At 36.3% G+C, this 15475-nt stretch overlaps 1 protein-coding gene across 1 annotated transcript in view; it reads left to right on the top strand.

Annotated features, from left to right (window-relative positions):
- Positions 1-15475, top strand: part of LOC311085623 (uncharacterized protein) — a 159792-nt gene that overhangs the window by 80478 nt on the left and 63839 nt on the right. Inside the window, exons 38-45 of the mRNA XM_084118156.1 lie at positions 3419-3592; positions 6127-6297; positions 6420-6593; positions 6806-6976; positions 8231-8404; positions 8503-8676; positions 11641-11814; positions 12302-12475. Of these exons, the coding sequence (XP_083974282.1) occupies positions 3419-3592; positions 6127-6297; positions 6420-6593; positions 6806-6976; positions 8231-8404; positions 8503-8676; positions 11641-11814; positions 12302-12475 (1386 nt within the window). The remainder of the gene's footprint in view (positions 1-3418; positions 3593-6126; positions 6298-6419; positions 6594-6805; positions 6977-8230; positions 8405-8502; positions 8677-11640; positions 11815-12301; positions 12476-15475) is intronic.

Raw genomic sequence — 15475 nt, 5'->3', positions numbered from 1 at the left:
TCTCTTTCACTACTTCTAATTCACATAAAAATATATCAAAATGCCCATCTTGGCGAGTATCCTGCTATAACATAGTCGGTTATGTCTTAAATTAACAGAATCCATGCAACTCTAAAAGTTACAGCATCCTAATTCTGTCAGGACCAATATCGTCAAATATGACTGACAATTAGCATACAATTTGGATTGGCGGTATGGTATGGTTCTGGGCAAGAACTCCCTGGGCATCGATACAGCCTAGCATGGATAAGAGCAGGGAGAGCAGCAATAACCCCCCTTAGGGTAAACCGAACAGAACCAACATGAATGTATTGCAGATATCATTAATTCAATCATTAATTAATTATATTAATTTGAATGTACAACATAATTCGAGAATTTAATCTGATTCAAAGGGGAAAAATCCTGACTTGACGAGAGGAACAGCTGGGGATGGAGGAGGGTAATTAGCTCCTGAGAAACACGATAGCTGCTGATAATACTGAAAGAGCATGTATGTAGATGCTGTGATAGGTGTCGTATTCCTATAGGTAGATGTGGATCAGCTGAGAGCTTGACTAACCTGACCTGCCAGAACTTGATTCTAGTTAAACGACCAAAGTTCTAATATGAGAGCAAGTGACTAATTTCAGCATCAGAATCAGCCTAGTTGTTTGTTAAAACTACTGTCAAAATCTAAATTTGCATTTCAGTCAGCCCCTCTGTCATTTTTTCATATTGATCTGAACAAAAAAAATGCATGTGGATATCACACCAAATTTTTGTGAGGAACATTCATCTTGGTGTGAGCGGGACTTTATAACAGGGCTCTGAACCGGTTCAAGGAACGAAAACGAAAACCAGAAACGAACGAAATTTTAACAGGAACAAAAACGAAAACGAAAACAAAATCAATTTTAATTGTTCTGAACAGAAACGTTTATTTAAAATGACTATTAACCGGTTAATAACGTTATTTTATCGTTCTCTTTAATATTTTAATTTGCCATTGACCAATCATGAATTTAGTAGTTCAGCATGTGACGTTGACGCATTAAGCGTGCGTGAAATGCCCGCACAGCAGTCATCGGCAGACAATCTCTTCGGCATATTCAAGAGAAGCACACCTTAAGAGGAGTGAGTGTACTTTTATGTACTGGGCAAGTGTTGCTCTCACTAACCCAGATTTGTACAAACTTGCTATGAATGTAATTGCACTACCGGTAACGCAAGTCAGCGTAGAGTGCGCATTTTCATGCCTCAAGTAGGCTACATTCTTTCCTCACTGAGGTCTTCAATGAATGCACAGGTATTGGAGGACATTATTTTCGTACGTTTAAACAAGCAGTACGGACTTTAAGCTCAAATAGTTTATGGATTTCGTATAAGTACTAGCAACTATCGCACATTTTTTCTAGTCTTTCAGGTAGCCAAAAACAGGACAGGTCAATGTTTTCTAAATAGACTTTTAATGCTTTGTATTAAAAATAGTAGAAAATGTGTTGTAGTTTTACAATGTTATTGCATTAAATGATCATGCTTTATTAGCAGACTGAAATTGGTTATGTGATGCAAGGATGTGCTGCGCAGTGTTTGCTTTGAAATTAGCAGTTGACGGTGCATTAAAAGAGCAATGATCGTCCAGTTTATATATTTTTTATTCATGTTATTTCTAAAACAATTCGTGTTGCAAAAAAATATATATATATATGTGTATATATATGTACAAATAATTGTATCACTCTTCTGAAAATAATTAGGCAGTGCCAATTTCGATTGTCTAACGGTCCAGTAAAACAGGTCAATATTTTTCCAGTTGTTTATGCTTTGTAATTAATGCACGTATTTCTGTAATGGTTTTAACAATGTTATGAAATAAATGTTCAAGTTTAATCAAACCGTTTCGGAACGGTAATGTTTAACGAGGAACGCAAAAACGGAAACGTTAAAATATCGATTCTGCTCGGAGTGAACCGATTGAATTTTTTTTTTTCGTTTTTAAGCCCTGCTTTATAATCTCACAATGCTTTATATGTTTCTGTAACTAAATATAATATTAATAAAAACTAAATAAATATAAAAAAAATCATAAGTATAGTATCACTGGATCACAGTTACATTTTCCCTAAATTCAAGTTTAAAGCAAACTCAAACCACTTACTGTATGCAACAATCACAGATTCCTGGTGACTATTAAATAATAATAGTTAATCAACTCACATATTAAAGGCAGGGTCGGCAGTCTTTTTCTAAAAAAATTGTTTCCAAATTTGTTTAAACTTTCTTTATATACCAATACATAATTACAATGTAAGTACTCTGAAAAAGAGAGTATAAAAATTGAGTGTCTCTAGTCCTCTCAGAGCGCAATAAACACAGCTACTTATTTCCATTCAGGACGAATGAAATGATTGGCTGGGCGACTGTCACTCTCCCACGCTACCATGGCTACCACCCCTGCTGCTACAGGAGGTGCCCACATGCGCGCACCCCTTTGACTCGAGGAGGGGCACGGAAGCTAGGAAGAATCACAATTATGGCAGAGAAAGAGCAGTCAAAATTCCCAGTCCCTGCATATACAGTCAGCAAAGGCAAAAAAGGCAAAAAAAAGAAGACAGTATTCGAAAAGGCTATGACCAAAAAGTCTTTGGATAAAGCAAGAAGTCAGACGAGAGTCAATATCAGCGTCCTCATCAGAGCCAACAGTGCTTTCATCGTGGAAGCTCTTACATGCAAAAACACTGTATATGTTGTGAATCTTACACGAAATTCACCTTCATCACAGCGTAACTGATGCTAATGGGAAAACGTGCATCAATGCAACCTGTTTTTAGCTTTGCCTTATGTTACTAGCTCTTTACCGAATCAAACTCAATATATTTTAAACTTTACCAGTATTGATATGCTAGCTTGATAGTGAGTACTAACAGCCATGTTAGTTGTTTATATTCATAATGATAAAGTTAGGTATTTTATTACATGTGATTCTGACATGATATCACTACATGCACTGCGCTCCTCTCCGCTCGGCGCTGGCAAATGCGTCCTTCAGCTGAGCAGTCGGCATCGCGCGTTCATGTGTTTTGGGGGCGTGGCTTTGGAAGGAGCCCAAAAGGGAGGGGGTGGGAGCGAATGGAATAAGTAGCTGTGTTTATTGCGCTCTGAGAGGACTACAGACACTCGATTTTTATACTCTTTTTTTCAGAGTACTTACATTTTAATTATGTATTGGTAAAGAAAGTTTAAACAAATTTGGAAAAAAAAAATTTAGAAAAAAACTGCCGACCCTGCCTTTAATGGCAGAATAAAACGCTGGTTTATTTGCATATCTAATAAGGTATTCAGCTGTAGAGTGAATTCGTCTTTTTTACTGGTTTTGCAGTTATGAATTAATCTGAACTACAATGTTAAATTTAATGTGAGTTCTTATGTTTTCTAGACTCTCAGACTGCAGTATCAGTGGAGAAGGTTATAAAGCTCTGGCTTCAGCTCTGAGATCAAACCCTTCACACCTGATAGAGCTGGTTCTCACAGGAAATGATCCTGGACAATCAGGAGTGAAGGAGCTCAATGATTTACTACAGGATCCAAACTGTCAACTGAAGACACTGAGGTGAGTGTTTTCTACAAATATTAAAGTGCAATAGTTTTAAGATTTTATCTGAAAGAGAATTAAACCTTCAAACTAAATTTTATCTCTGTCTGCATCATCTACACTTACTTGCATCAACATTCTTTTACCACATCTTTACATTCACGTTTTTTTATGTTGCATTCGGTGTAAGAACTAAGTATATCAAGATGATATTTGTTATTGTAGAAGACAGCTCTGCAGTGTAAAGTTGTGAAATATCAATGTACTTCCTTTTTTCTAGATTATTACAAAGTCTTGCTGCCAATGAAGCCTGTCAGTATCTGATTAAATATTTGGGTAAAAACCCATTATTCCTGAGTGAGCTAAATCTGAATACACATAAAATAGATCAGATCAGATCTCTGCTCTACTGCAGGATGAACACTGTAAACTCAACACAGTATTGTGTTAATTTATAATTACACATTTAAAGTATCTCAAAGAAATCAGTTGACCAAAACACATTAATTATCAGTAATTACTGAATGTTCAAGTAATTTGTGTGTGTACAACCATATCCAGAACAGTTGGGACATTTTGTGAAATGCAATAAAATCAATTATCTGTAATTTGTTCATTCTCTTGAACCTTTATTTAACTGACAAAGGTACAAAGAAAATATTTCCAAACGATTTCAGACTTTGCAAGCAAAGATGGGTCATGGCTCACAACATTTTTGACAAATTGTATGAGAGAATTGTCAAACAAATCAAAAATCACATTTCTCAATGCAGGATTGCAAATAATTTATTAGGGATGCACTGCAATTTCGGCTACCAAAAAGTTTCGGCCAAAACAGCTATTTTCGGTTTCGAGCCAAAATGGTTTTGGAGGGCCTAAATCAGTGACTGAATCAGACATTTAATTACGGTAGTGCTTCTCCAATGGCACGTTATGACTGTGTTCAGTGTCCATTTCGTGCACACAACGTGGATAAGCTCCAACAGTTAAACATGTTAGCTGTGTGGACACTAGCTCTGGATTGACAATATTAATTTCTCGATTTTAATCAGTTATGATATGGTTTCTTAAATCTAAAATATTTTAGTCTGTGCTGTTTTTCTGTTGGTGCCTGAACAGAACTTCTCTAAACATTTGTATCTTGTCTGCCGTCCAATAATCTCAAAAAACTTTACTTCAAAAGTTAAAAGAAAGCACAAAGTATCAACTTTAAAATTATGTCAATTTTATTATAAAATTCAAACAATAAATGTTGTTTTTGCGCTCTTAAATGTATGTGACAGATCACTGTAGCTACCTCAGCTCAAGCTCATGTGAACCGATTAGCTCATCTCCTCTTTACTAGTAGTTACAGCACCAAATAAACATGGGTGAACACGAGACGGTATGTTGACAGATGCATTACAACTTCCCGAAATAAATCCTGTTTAATGCAATCCTTCAATCAGTGTTTGAACCAAAGAAAGACGTCAATAAAACAGCATGTAGGATGTACAATGTCACTTAACGTTACATTTACCTCAAGAAAGCTATTCAATGTCTATAAACTTATTAGTTGGCTAGAAAAAAATAACTCTAGAGAAGAGCATTTTGCTAATTATTCTGTATTACATATTCATTATATTTTTACTTAACCTAGTTGTGTCTTCATTATTTAATGTGTGTTTGAATAAATCTGTCATGAAAACAAGTTATTACAGTTGATTGTCCTTTAAATGTTTACTATATTACACAATCAAAAAGTTTATATATAAAACTGCCTTATGTGCAATTTAAATGTTTGTACTAAACAGTTTTAGCTATTTGAGTGTAGATTAGATTGTAGTTCGATGAATTAATTGATTGTTTTGCCCAAGTGCATCCTGAATTTTTGGTTTTGGCCCAGGATGTTCATTTTGATGCATCCCTAGAATTTAGTTCTTTCACCATCTACCATACGTAATTTTGTGAAAAGATTCAGGGAATCCAAAGAAATCTCAGTCCGTGTAGAGCAAGGCAGGAAACTTTTGAATGTGCGTGACCTTTGAGCCCTCAGACGGCATTGCATGAGAAACCTTCATGCTACTGTTAAACACAGCCACATGTGCTCAGGAGTACTTTGGAAAACCGTTGTCACTTAACACAGTCTGCTGCTGCATCAAGAAATGCCACTTGAATCTCTGTTACTCAAGGAGAAAGTTATACATCAGTTCTATGCAGAGATGCTGCCAAGTTCTCTGGGCTAGAGCTCGTCTCAGATGGTCTAAAAGACAATAGAAATGTGTGCTGCGGTCAGATGAGTCCATGTTTCAGCTTGTTTTTGGGAATTTTTTTTTTTTTTTTCGCGAGTCACGAGTGTTTTGCAGCCATCAAAATTTGTTTATATTTACAAAATATAATTAAGTTGGTCAATAAAATCACTGAAAACACTTTTCTTTGTACTTATTTTTTCAGTTAAACAAAAGGTTCAAGAGGATTAACAAATCAAATTCTTGAATTTATTGCATTTTACAAAATGTCTAAATTTTTTCTGGAAATGGGGTTGTAAATTATCCCTCTCCTGTTCATTTTAGGCTGCGTAATTGTGGTCTAACAGAGGAAAGCTGTTCAGCTCTCGCTACAGTCCTGAGATCAAACTCCAATCTGAAAGAGCTTGACATGAGCAACAATAATCTGCAGGATTCAGGAGTGAAGAAACTCCAGGACGCATTAGAAAATACAAACTGTACACTGGAGAAACTCAGGTGAGTTCAATGAACCATTGTTTGACTGCACTTAACTTGAATGTTGATATATATATATATAAATATAAATTAAAATGGTTTAATTATATTTTTATAAATTTTATAAATTGTCTTTTCTGTAGACTTTCAGACTGCAGTATCACAGAAGAAGGTTATAAAGCTCTGGCTTCAGCTCTGAGATCAAACCCTTCACACCTGATAGAGCTGGATCTCACAGGAAATGATCCTGGACAATCAGGAGTGAAGGAGCTCAATGATTTACTACAGGATCAGAACTGTCAACTGAAGACACTGAGGTGAGACATGATGAAATTATACAAAATAAATTATATGCAGGCAAATTATTTATAGAAATATTATTTCAATAGTACAATAAGCTACATAATATGTTGTTACATCAAAGTTGACTGCGTGAGTCCAAGACTAAAATCATGTAAAATGAATTTTGTCATTACACCAAGTTTAATTGAGAATTTAACTGAATCCTGCTTCATCTTCTCTTCTGCAGGTTTTTGGGTCCTGCTGCAGAGGAAGCCTGTCAGTATGTGAGAGGAATTGTGGGTAGAAACCCATTATTCCTGAGAAAGCTGAATCTGAGTGATTGTGAACTAGGAGACTCACAAGTAAATCAGATCGCTGCTCTACTGCAGGATAAACACTGTCAACTCAACACACTGATGTGAGTATTTCACATGGTTAAAAAATAGTATTTTTATTACCTTTAATAGTAATTTTACAGTAGTTGGTAAGACTATTTCCTCATTTGATTGAGTCAGGGGCAATTGACAGACACAAAACCACAATAAATTTTAATACCTATTTCAGTTTTTGACTGTTGAAGGAAACACATTAGATTATTCAGATAGATGTTTTTTTTTTTTAGTTAATATGTGTAGTGATTTCCAAATGAAAAACTACTGTAGTCCGGATTGTTTGACACATGAGTGCCACTCGCGAATCACCGCTACTCTACGAGCGTTCACCAGCGCATTACAAAAGTGTGATAAGATTTGCTAGAGCCGTTTCTATTGTGACGCTGGTGATAAAATGTGCAACTCATTTGAATTCTATTGAGAATTCACCACTTTAAAACACAATCGAGAAAGTCAAACATGATCTAAAATGGCCACATAAACACATAAACACATACAATTTTCACTAAAGTTTTATATTACAACTGTGGCATGTGTATAGTTTCTGAATGTGTAGGTTGCTATTTTTAATTGCAAATACTATAGATAAAAAAAGAAATAAAAGTTAACATTGGCTTTATGGTAATGAGGAGACATCAAGGATCTTACCTGTGATTATGTACTAATTGTAATAAATACTATAGTTAAACAATTACAAGAACTACTTTTTAGGCCAAGTACAAGTTAGAATCAAGAGGACTGACATAATGACAGATATTAGGAAAACCCTGGCTTCCAGATATGCCAAGAGATGACAGGAAATTAACATTTTCAATATAAGAAAATGTAAATTTAGTTTGACCTACCATGGCACTTTGATTTAGAAAATTCTGTCAAACTGATAAGTTTTAGCTTAAATAAAATAAAATGCATTATTATCAAATGTAAACATATAATTGTTAACTATGCTATTAATTTACTGCAGTTATGTTATCAATGCATGTGTGGATGATACCACACAATAAAACTATTTTGCAAAAACAAACAAACAAATAAATAAATCTCATGAGAGAGCATGTCCCGGGACCCTGCTAAATGGTTGACACTTTGCTACAAATCTGCTATAAAGAGTAAAGAAAACAGACAAAAGATATTGTTGAAAAATGATAGAGAAGAATCGACATCTTCCAACACACAGAACTAGTGTGACAGCCTTAAAAACAGAGTAGCAGAAATTAAACTAAATGTAGCATTTCAATTGATGTAGCACTTCAATTAGTCTTTTCTCTTTCTGTCTTCAGTCTGTGTGAATGCAGTATTACAGAGAAACAGTGTCTCATCCTGACTTCAGCTCTGAAATCAAACCCATCACACCTGAGAGAGCTGGAGCTCAGTGAGAATCAAATAAAAAACACAGGAGTGAATCACTTATGTGACGTACTGAAGGATTCACATTGTAAACTGGAGAGATTGTGGTGAGGAAGATTAATTTAATCTAAACAAAAGGCAAAAGTTTTTAGTATTTGACTGAAACAGAAGTAAGACTTTGTTTGTCTTATTTCTCCCAATGTAGGTTAATACACTGTGAAATGACGGATGAAGGTTGTTCTGCAGTGACTTCAGCTCTAAAATCAAACCCATCACACCTGAGAGAACTGGACCTGAGTGAGAATGAAATAAGAAACACAGGAGTGAAGCACTTATGTGACGTACTGAAGGATTCACACTGTAAACTGGAGATATTGAGGTCAGTAACATTTACATACATCAATCATAATTCTTAAAATAACTTCTACAGTTTAAATCAAGAAACAGAGTTCACAGTTTTCGATTTTGATTCGATTCAATATCGATTATTTTGGATATCAGGAACAATACATGGCAAATTTTCTCAAGGAAAACAAATCTCTTAACTATTATTGTAAACTATGGGAGTCAGTTGTAGCCTGTAGGCTTCATTAGCCTACTATAATATTGAAGGTAAAAATTAACTGATTTGTATACAAACACTTAAAATACACTTTTATTTATTTTTATAATAATAAAGTTATATGGAATTATATACAAATTTAAATGGTGGCTGTCATAATAAAACTTTTGGTGAATTCCAACTGTAAGTGAGCATCCGTATGCCCTTCTTTCTCTGATAGTCCTTGAAATGGAGACTTTAAGGGCATCAGGACTTTTGCGTGTCATAATGAAGCTGTTTGGAACACACTTGGTGAATAAAAAGACAATGTAATTTCCTCATTATCTTCACTTGAAATGTTACCATGACAACGCAGTATGGCGTACAGCAGCCCATTAGCTTTTCTTACAATAACATCATTAATAAATATACATTTTGTAATGAAGCTTTTAAAATATGCTTTATGTGTGTGTGTGGGTGTTCCCTCTCTGCTCTCAAATTTATAAAAACTTGTCATCTCTTCTTTGGACACTGATATAGTCACATTTACCTTACATATCTACTATCAAAAACATTTCTTACCTAATAACTTATTTAAACGTCATATGAAATTCAAGATGAAAATGTGTGTAATAGTCCTATATGTCACAAACAAAACAAAACAATTGAATTATTCTAATCATATGTTTACTCAAACTCTCCCGTCATCTGTCTTTAAAATGAATCACAAGGCCTCGTCACTCTGGGTCACATGACCATAAATTATAAAATGACTCCCTTGAAGTGACCATAAAGCTGAGTTAACATTGCATGATTTTAGCCCAGATTTTCACAAACAAATTCCAAAAGATTTTTGCTAAATCACTGACAAATGCCTGAAATCTGAGGAAAATTGGTGCTCGTTCACGCAAGTGTCAATCACTCATTGTGCATTATCAAAGATGCGATCTGAGAGAATCAACGGTGTGTTTCCGACGCTCGTGAGATATTTAGCATGCTAAATATCTGGACCTGTCAGTGATTCAAAATCCTGCTGTGAAAAATGTGTTCTGACTGAAAACTACATCGGCGATGACCGACAGCCAATGAAAGAGCAAGACACAGTGCAGCGGGAAGTTCGGGAAGGAGTTATATCCAGGATATCAGCAAGCATGGCTTCGGTTCTGAAAAAGGCTCCTCCTCTGTCTATTTGGCCCCAAGAAATGGAGGAAAGTTTAGTCAAGCTTAGACAGGAGCATCCATGTCTATTTGATGTTTCATCGGATCCCAAGCTTCTTGCAGGCTACCATTTTTAGTAGGGCTGGGTATTGACACAAATTTCACAATTCGATTCGATTTCAATTTACAAGCTTGCAATTCGATTATATTTCAATTTCGATTACGATTCGATTCGATTCAATATCGATTATTTTGGATATCAGGAACAATACATGGCAAATTTTCTCAAGGAAAACAAATCTCTTAACTATTATTGTAAACTATGGGAGTCAGTTGTAGCCTGTAGGCTTCATTAGCCTACTATAATATTGAAGGTAAAAATTAACTGATTTGTATACAAACACTTAAAATACACTTTTATTTATTTTTATAATAATAAAGTTATATGGAATTATATACAAATTTAAATGGTGGCTGTCATAATAAAACTTTCCAGATTTATTCAAACATGCATTAAATATTGAAGAACATTAAAAATTACAATGAATATGTAATATGGTGTATATATTTAACAAAATGCTCCTCTCTAGAGTTAATTTTTCTATCTGACTAACGAGTTTATGGTCACTGGATATAGATGGTTTTTCTGAGGTAGCCTAAATGACGTTACATGACAAACTTACTAACGTCTTTCCCCGGTTGAAACACTGATTGAGCGATTCCATGTGACATGATACGGACTTCGATAAGTTGTACTCTATCTTTTAACACACTTTCAGATGCTCATTCATGTTTATTTCGCGCTGTAACTGGTGTTATTAAGGCGGAAGAGAAGGTCATGTGCACTCCGCGCTGCTGCTTCTCTAGAGCTGAGCTGCGCCAGAGCGATCTCACGCCACAGCGCCAAAACGGTAATTATGTTTTTGAATTTCGTAAGAAAATGGACGTAGTTTGAAATCTGATATTTTGTTTCATATCAATAATAACAAAGCACAAAGATTATTGCGATTTATTGGATGGGATGCGCGCAACAATGTTCCATTCATTCATCAACTGAAAACAGGATGACTAATCGATTCTTGGGATTTAAGAATCGATATTGTTTCGTAAAAATGAGAATCGATTAAAATCGAGAAATCGATATTTTTTACCCAGCCCTAATTTTTAATATAAATTCCAGTCGTGAAAGAAATCTGAACTGAAATCTGAACTCTGAACTTAATCCCTTATCGCTTCTTGTGTGTGTTTGGTTGTGAAATGTTGTTTGCGGACCAGACAGAGTAGTCAGCGATTTTTCCTATTGTAAAGTCATTCAATGTGTAATCAAACCGATCCATCGTGCGGTGAACACAGCAGCAACTGAATGTTACCCCAGATAGTCCTGCAGTGTGGAAAGAACAGTGATCTGACTACTTTAAAAATCATGCAGTGTGAACTCTGCAATCCATCACTAACAGACTTGTGGAAAGGCCCTTCATGAAGGGATTCAGTTGTTCACTTTCGTTTTGAACGTCCCTACAGATCGTGTCTCCTCTGCCATTGAAGGGCGCAAAAAAGCAGTTTGAAATTTGACCTTTATTTGTTTTGAAGATGCTATAACTTTGCAGAATGAAGATTTTCTTTTTCTCATTGCTTCAAATGTAGGTTAAGTTACTGCGATATGACAGACGAAGGTTGTTCTGCTGTGACTTCAGCTCTGAAATCAAACCCATCACACCTGAGAGAACTGAACCTGAGCGGGAATAAACTAGGAGACACTGGAGTGAAAAACCTCTGTGATCTACTGATGAACCCACAATGCAAGCTGGAGAAACTAGTGTAAGTAACATTATACTGTACAGCAGTTACTGTGAGATTACACTTTACAGTTTATTTTAAGACAACAGGACTCAAGTAATAGTGTTTATAGCTCTGAGTCTACACCTTCTGTTACACTTTTCTTTAAATGTATTTTAACTAGTAAGCAATAAATCTTAGTGTACCAGTATATTTTTAAAATTTTCTCACAGCCTCATTTTCATCCACATTAAATGCAATATGTTGTCTAACCTGACTGAGGTCTATTGTGTTAAAGTTGAAAAATTTTATACATTGTACTGATTGTGTAAATGTCATTCTGCAGAAATCTGCTGCTATGATAAAGAGTAAAAAAAACAGACAAAATATATTGTTGAAAAATGATAGAGAAGAATCAACATCATCCAGCACACAGAACTAGTGTGACAGCCTTAAAAACAGAGTAGCAGAAATTAAATTAAGTGACTGATGTAGCACTTCAATTAGTCTTTTCTCTTTCTTTCTTCAGGCTGTGGAGATGCAGTATTACAGAGGAACAGTGTCTCATCCTGACTTCAGCTCTGAAATCAAACCCATCACACCTGAGAGAGTTGAACCTGAGTATAAATGAAATAAGAAACACAGGAGTGAATCACTTATGTGACGTACTGAAGGATTCACACTGTAAACTGGAGAGATTGAGGTCAGTAACAACAGAGACAATTTATATAAGAGACATGCCACTTCCTCAATCCTCAATACAACTATATAAGGAAAACCCGTAACGGCAAAGATGGCGGTTGTATGCACATGCCCCGCCCCTCCCGCTGGAAAGCCAATCATCTGCTTTTAACAGTCAAGCCGGGAAACATTTAAGCCTATCGTCTGGTTCCACTGATGCATGCGCACAGTTGAGGTTTTGCGGTTTTGAGGTTTTACCTGTGGGGAAAAAGGCGTTTTAAACCTTATTTTGGGGCAAAGTCATCAAACTTTTTCAGCGATTTTTATTATATTTTACTGCTGTTTCTATACATGCAGTTTTTATGTCCCGATGACCAGTGAAAGTGCAGTTCTGACTCTCTGCACATTCATTTAGATAGGAGCCTGGTCTTGTTAGTCCGAAATAGCTGCCCGGAGGCGTTGCCAAGATGGCGGCCGAGTGGCACAACTTGCCTAAAAGGACTTTGGTAACAATCACATACATCAATCATAATTCTTAAAATCACTTCTTCAGTTTAAATCAAGACACAGAGTTCACAGTTTTGGTGAAATCCAATTGTAAGTGAGCATCCTTATGCCCTTCTTACTCTGATAGTCCTTGAAATGGAGACTTTAAGGGCATCAGGGCTTTTGCGTGTCATAATGAAGCTGTTTGGAAAACACTTGGTGAAGAAGACGACAATGCAATTTCCTCATTATCTTCACTTGGAGTGTTACCATGACAACACAGTATGGCGTCCAGCAGCCCATTAGCCTTTCTTACAATAACATCAACTCTGATTTTTACAAATAAATATACATTTTGTAATGAAGCTTTTAAAATATGCTTTATGTGTGTGTGTGGGTGTTCCCTCTCTGCTCTCAAATTTATAAAAACTTGTCATCTCTTCTTTAGACAATGGTATTGTCACGATTCATGTCTGTGTTCCCCTGTCTCATCCTATGTTTAGCAGTTCCCTGTTATGTTGATTAGTCATCCCAGGTGTTTCTTATTTACCACGCCCCCTTGTTATCTTGTTTATCTTGTCTGTCTGTGTATTTAAGCCCTGTGTCTTGTTTCAGTCTTTGTGAGTTCTTGTTGTTGTATGTTGGCTGTTCCTGAGTTTCTGCCTGAGTTTGTAGTCTTTGTCTGAGTTTGTTACCGTTTGAGTTTCTTTAATAAATTCTGCTGCACTTGGATTCTGCTTCTGCATCTGCTTCTGCATCTGCTTCAGCTGCCAGCATAACAGGTATAGTCACATTTACCTTGCATATCTACTATTAAAAACATTTCTTACCTGTTATTTAAAGAGCAACTTGCAGGTTAGAAGACCCAACAAGTCAATGTATAGAAAAATAATGTAGGAACTAGATTTTCTTAAAAAAAAAATTATAAATACGTTACAGTGGCTTCTGGAGTCGTTTTTGTGAGAAAATTTTACTTCCGCATCTGAAAATGGGCGTGACGGGCGAGAGTCGTGACGTAGCACGAGGGAGAGCGGTCGATTCAAACAACAGGGAAAAATGGATCGCAATGACATTTCGGACGCTGAGGAAATTGTTGACGGACCACAGCCATACAATTATGAGCCTGCTAGGCTGCCAAGAGAGCAGGGACAGGCCAGGATCAATGTTAGACAGAACATATTGGAACTTACAATAACAGAAACTAAGCTTTGATCAGGCTTTTATCATGCTCATTAATATCCGCCCAGACTAACGTTACGTGATATAACTTAGAGGTTTCTCATCGAGAGACAGAGAGATATTTATTCTTAGTGGAAAATGCCAAACTTCCATGGTTGCAGTTAGTGTTACTACAGTAAAGCCATGGTGAATGTTGCTGATCTGTGGACACTGGATAGTTCGTTCATTCATTGCACAATGTTTATTCCTGGTTTCCACGTCAGCGCTGTTTGATCCGTTAATAACGGAGAAATGTGAATATTTCTCACTAGATCTCGCAGCGATGTTATTACTTCAGTGGCGAATTCAAATGCTTTATTTACTGGATCTCGCAGTTACAGTGTTGCTTGATCAGGCTCGCGCTGCACTGGTCCAAACTGATAAACGGTCCACACAAACACAATAACGAGTAGCTCAGTTTCGTTCCGCTTACATTGCGTTTGCCAGTTGATGTTGTGCTCGCGCCTACATCCGGCGGGAGAACCCGAAGATGCGTGCACTGAAAGAGCTCAGGTTACAAATTACAATGGATGTGAATGAAGAAACCGAGTTCTCCGACGAGCATGCCTATGATGGCCCACAGGCATATAATTATGAGCATATAATACAAACGGCCGAGTGTGCGGTGACAGACGCGGCAGTGAAGTCTGCTCTCTTCACCTGAACAAAACGCACCCAAGAACGAAAAGCCTTGTTTTTCCTAGAAGGAAAATGATGGACACGATGTCCTGACAGGCTGGATTTTGTGCAACCAGCACAAACACAATAATTTACCATTATGGCTTCTCTAAAACTCGATCTAAAACTTTCTCTGTCGCTCACTACTGCTCTAACTACTACACCCACAATGAGAGCGCTGGCTGAACGCGAGCTCATATTTACCTCGGCATACGTCATATGACGCGTTGCTATAGGGGGAAAGGCGTATTCCAGAGCCTAGCACATTTTCATCAAAATCTCTACAACCAATTAGATTTCATTAGTAATTTCTACATATGTGTTTTTAAAAAACCTCTTCAGACAGTATCAAGTATTAATTCAGTTATAAATTTAACCTGCAAGTTGCTCTTTAAACTTCATATGAAATTCAAGATGAGAATGTGTGTAACAAAACAACTTGAATTATTTTGATCATGTTTACTCAAACTCTCCCAGCATCAGTCTTTAAAATGAATCACAAGGCCTTGTCACCCTGGGTCACATGACCATAAATTATCAAATGTGAAAAGTGTAATGTAAAATTAAAAAGTTACCATCACATGTATCCTTTGTTAAAGGGATACTCCACTTTAAAATGAAAATTCTGTCATCATATACT

Source organism: Abramis brama, assembly GCF_963993115.1.
Source record: "Abramis brama genome assembly, chromosome: 6".
Taxonomy (NCBI): domain Eukaryota; kingdom Metazoa; phylum Chordata; class Actinopteri; order Cypriniformes; family Leuciscidae; genus Abramis; species Abramis brama.
This window is presented reverse-complemented; position numbering and strand designations above follow the sequence as displayed.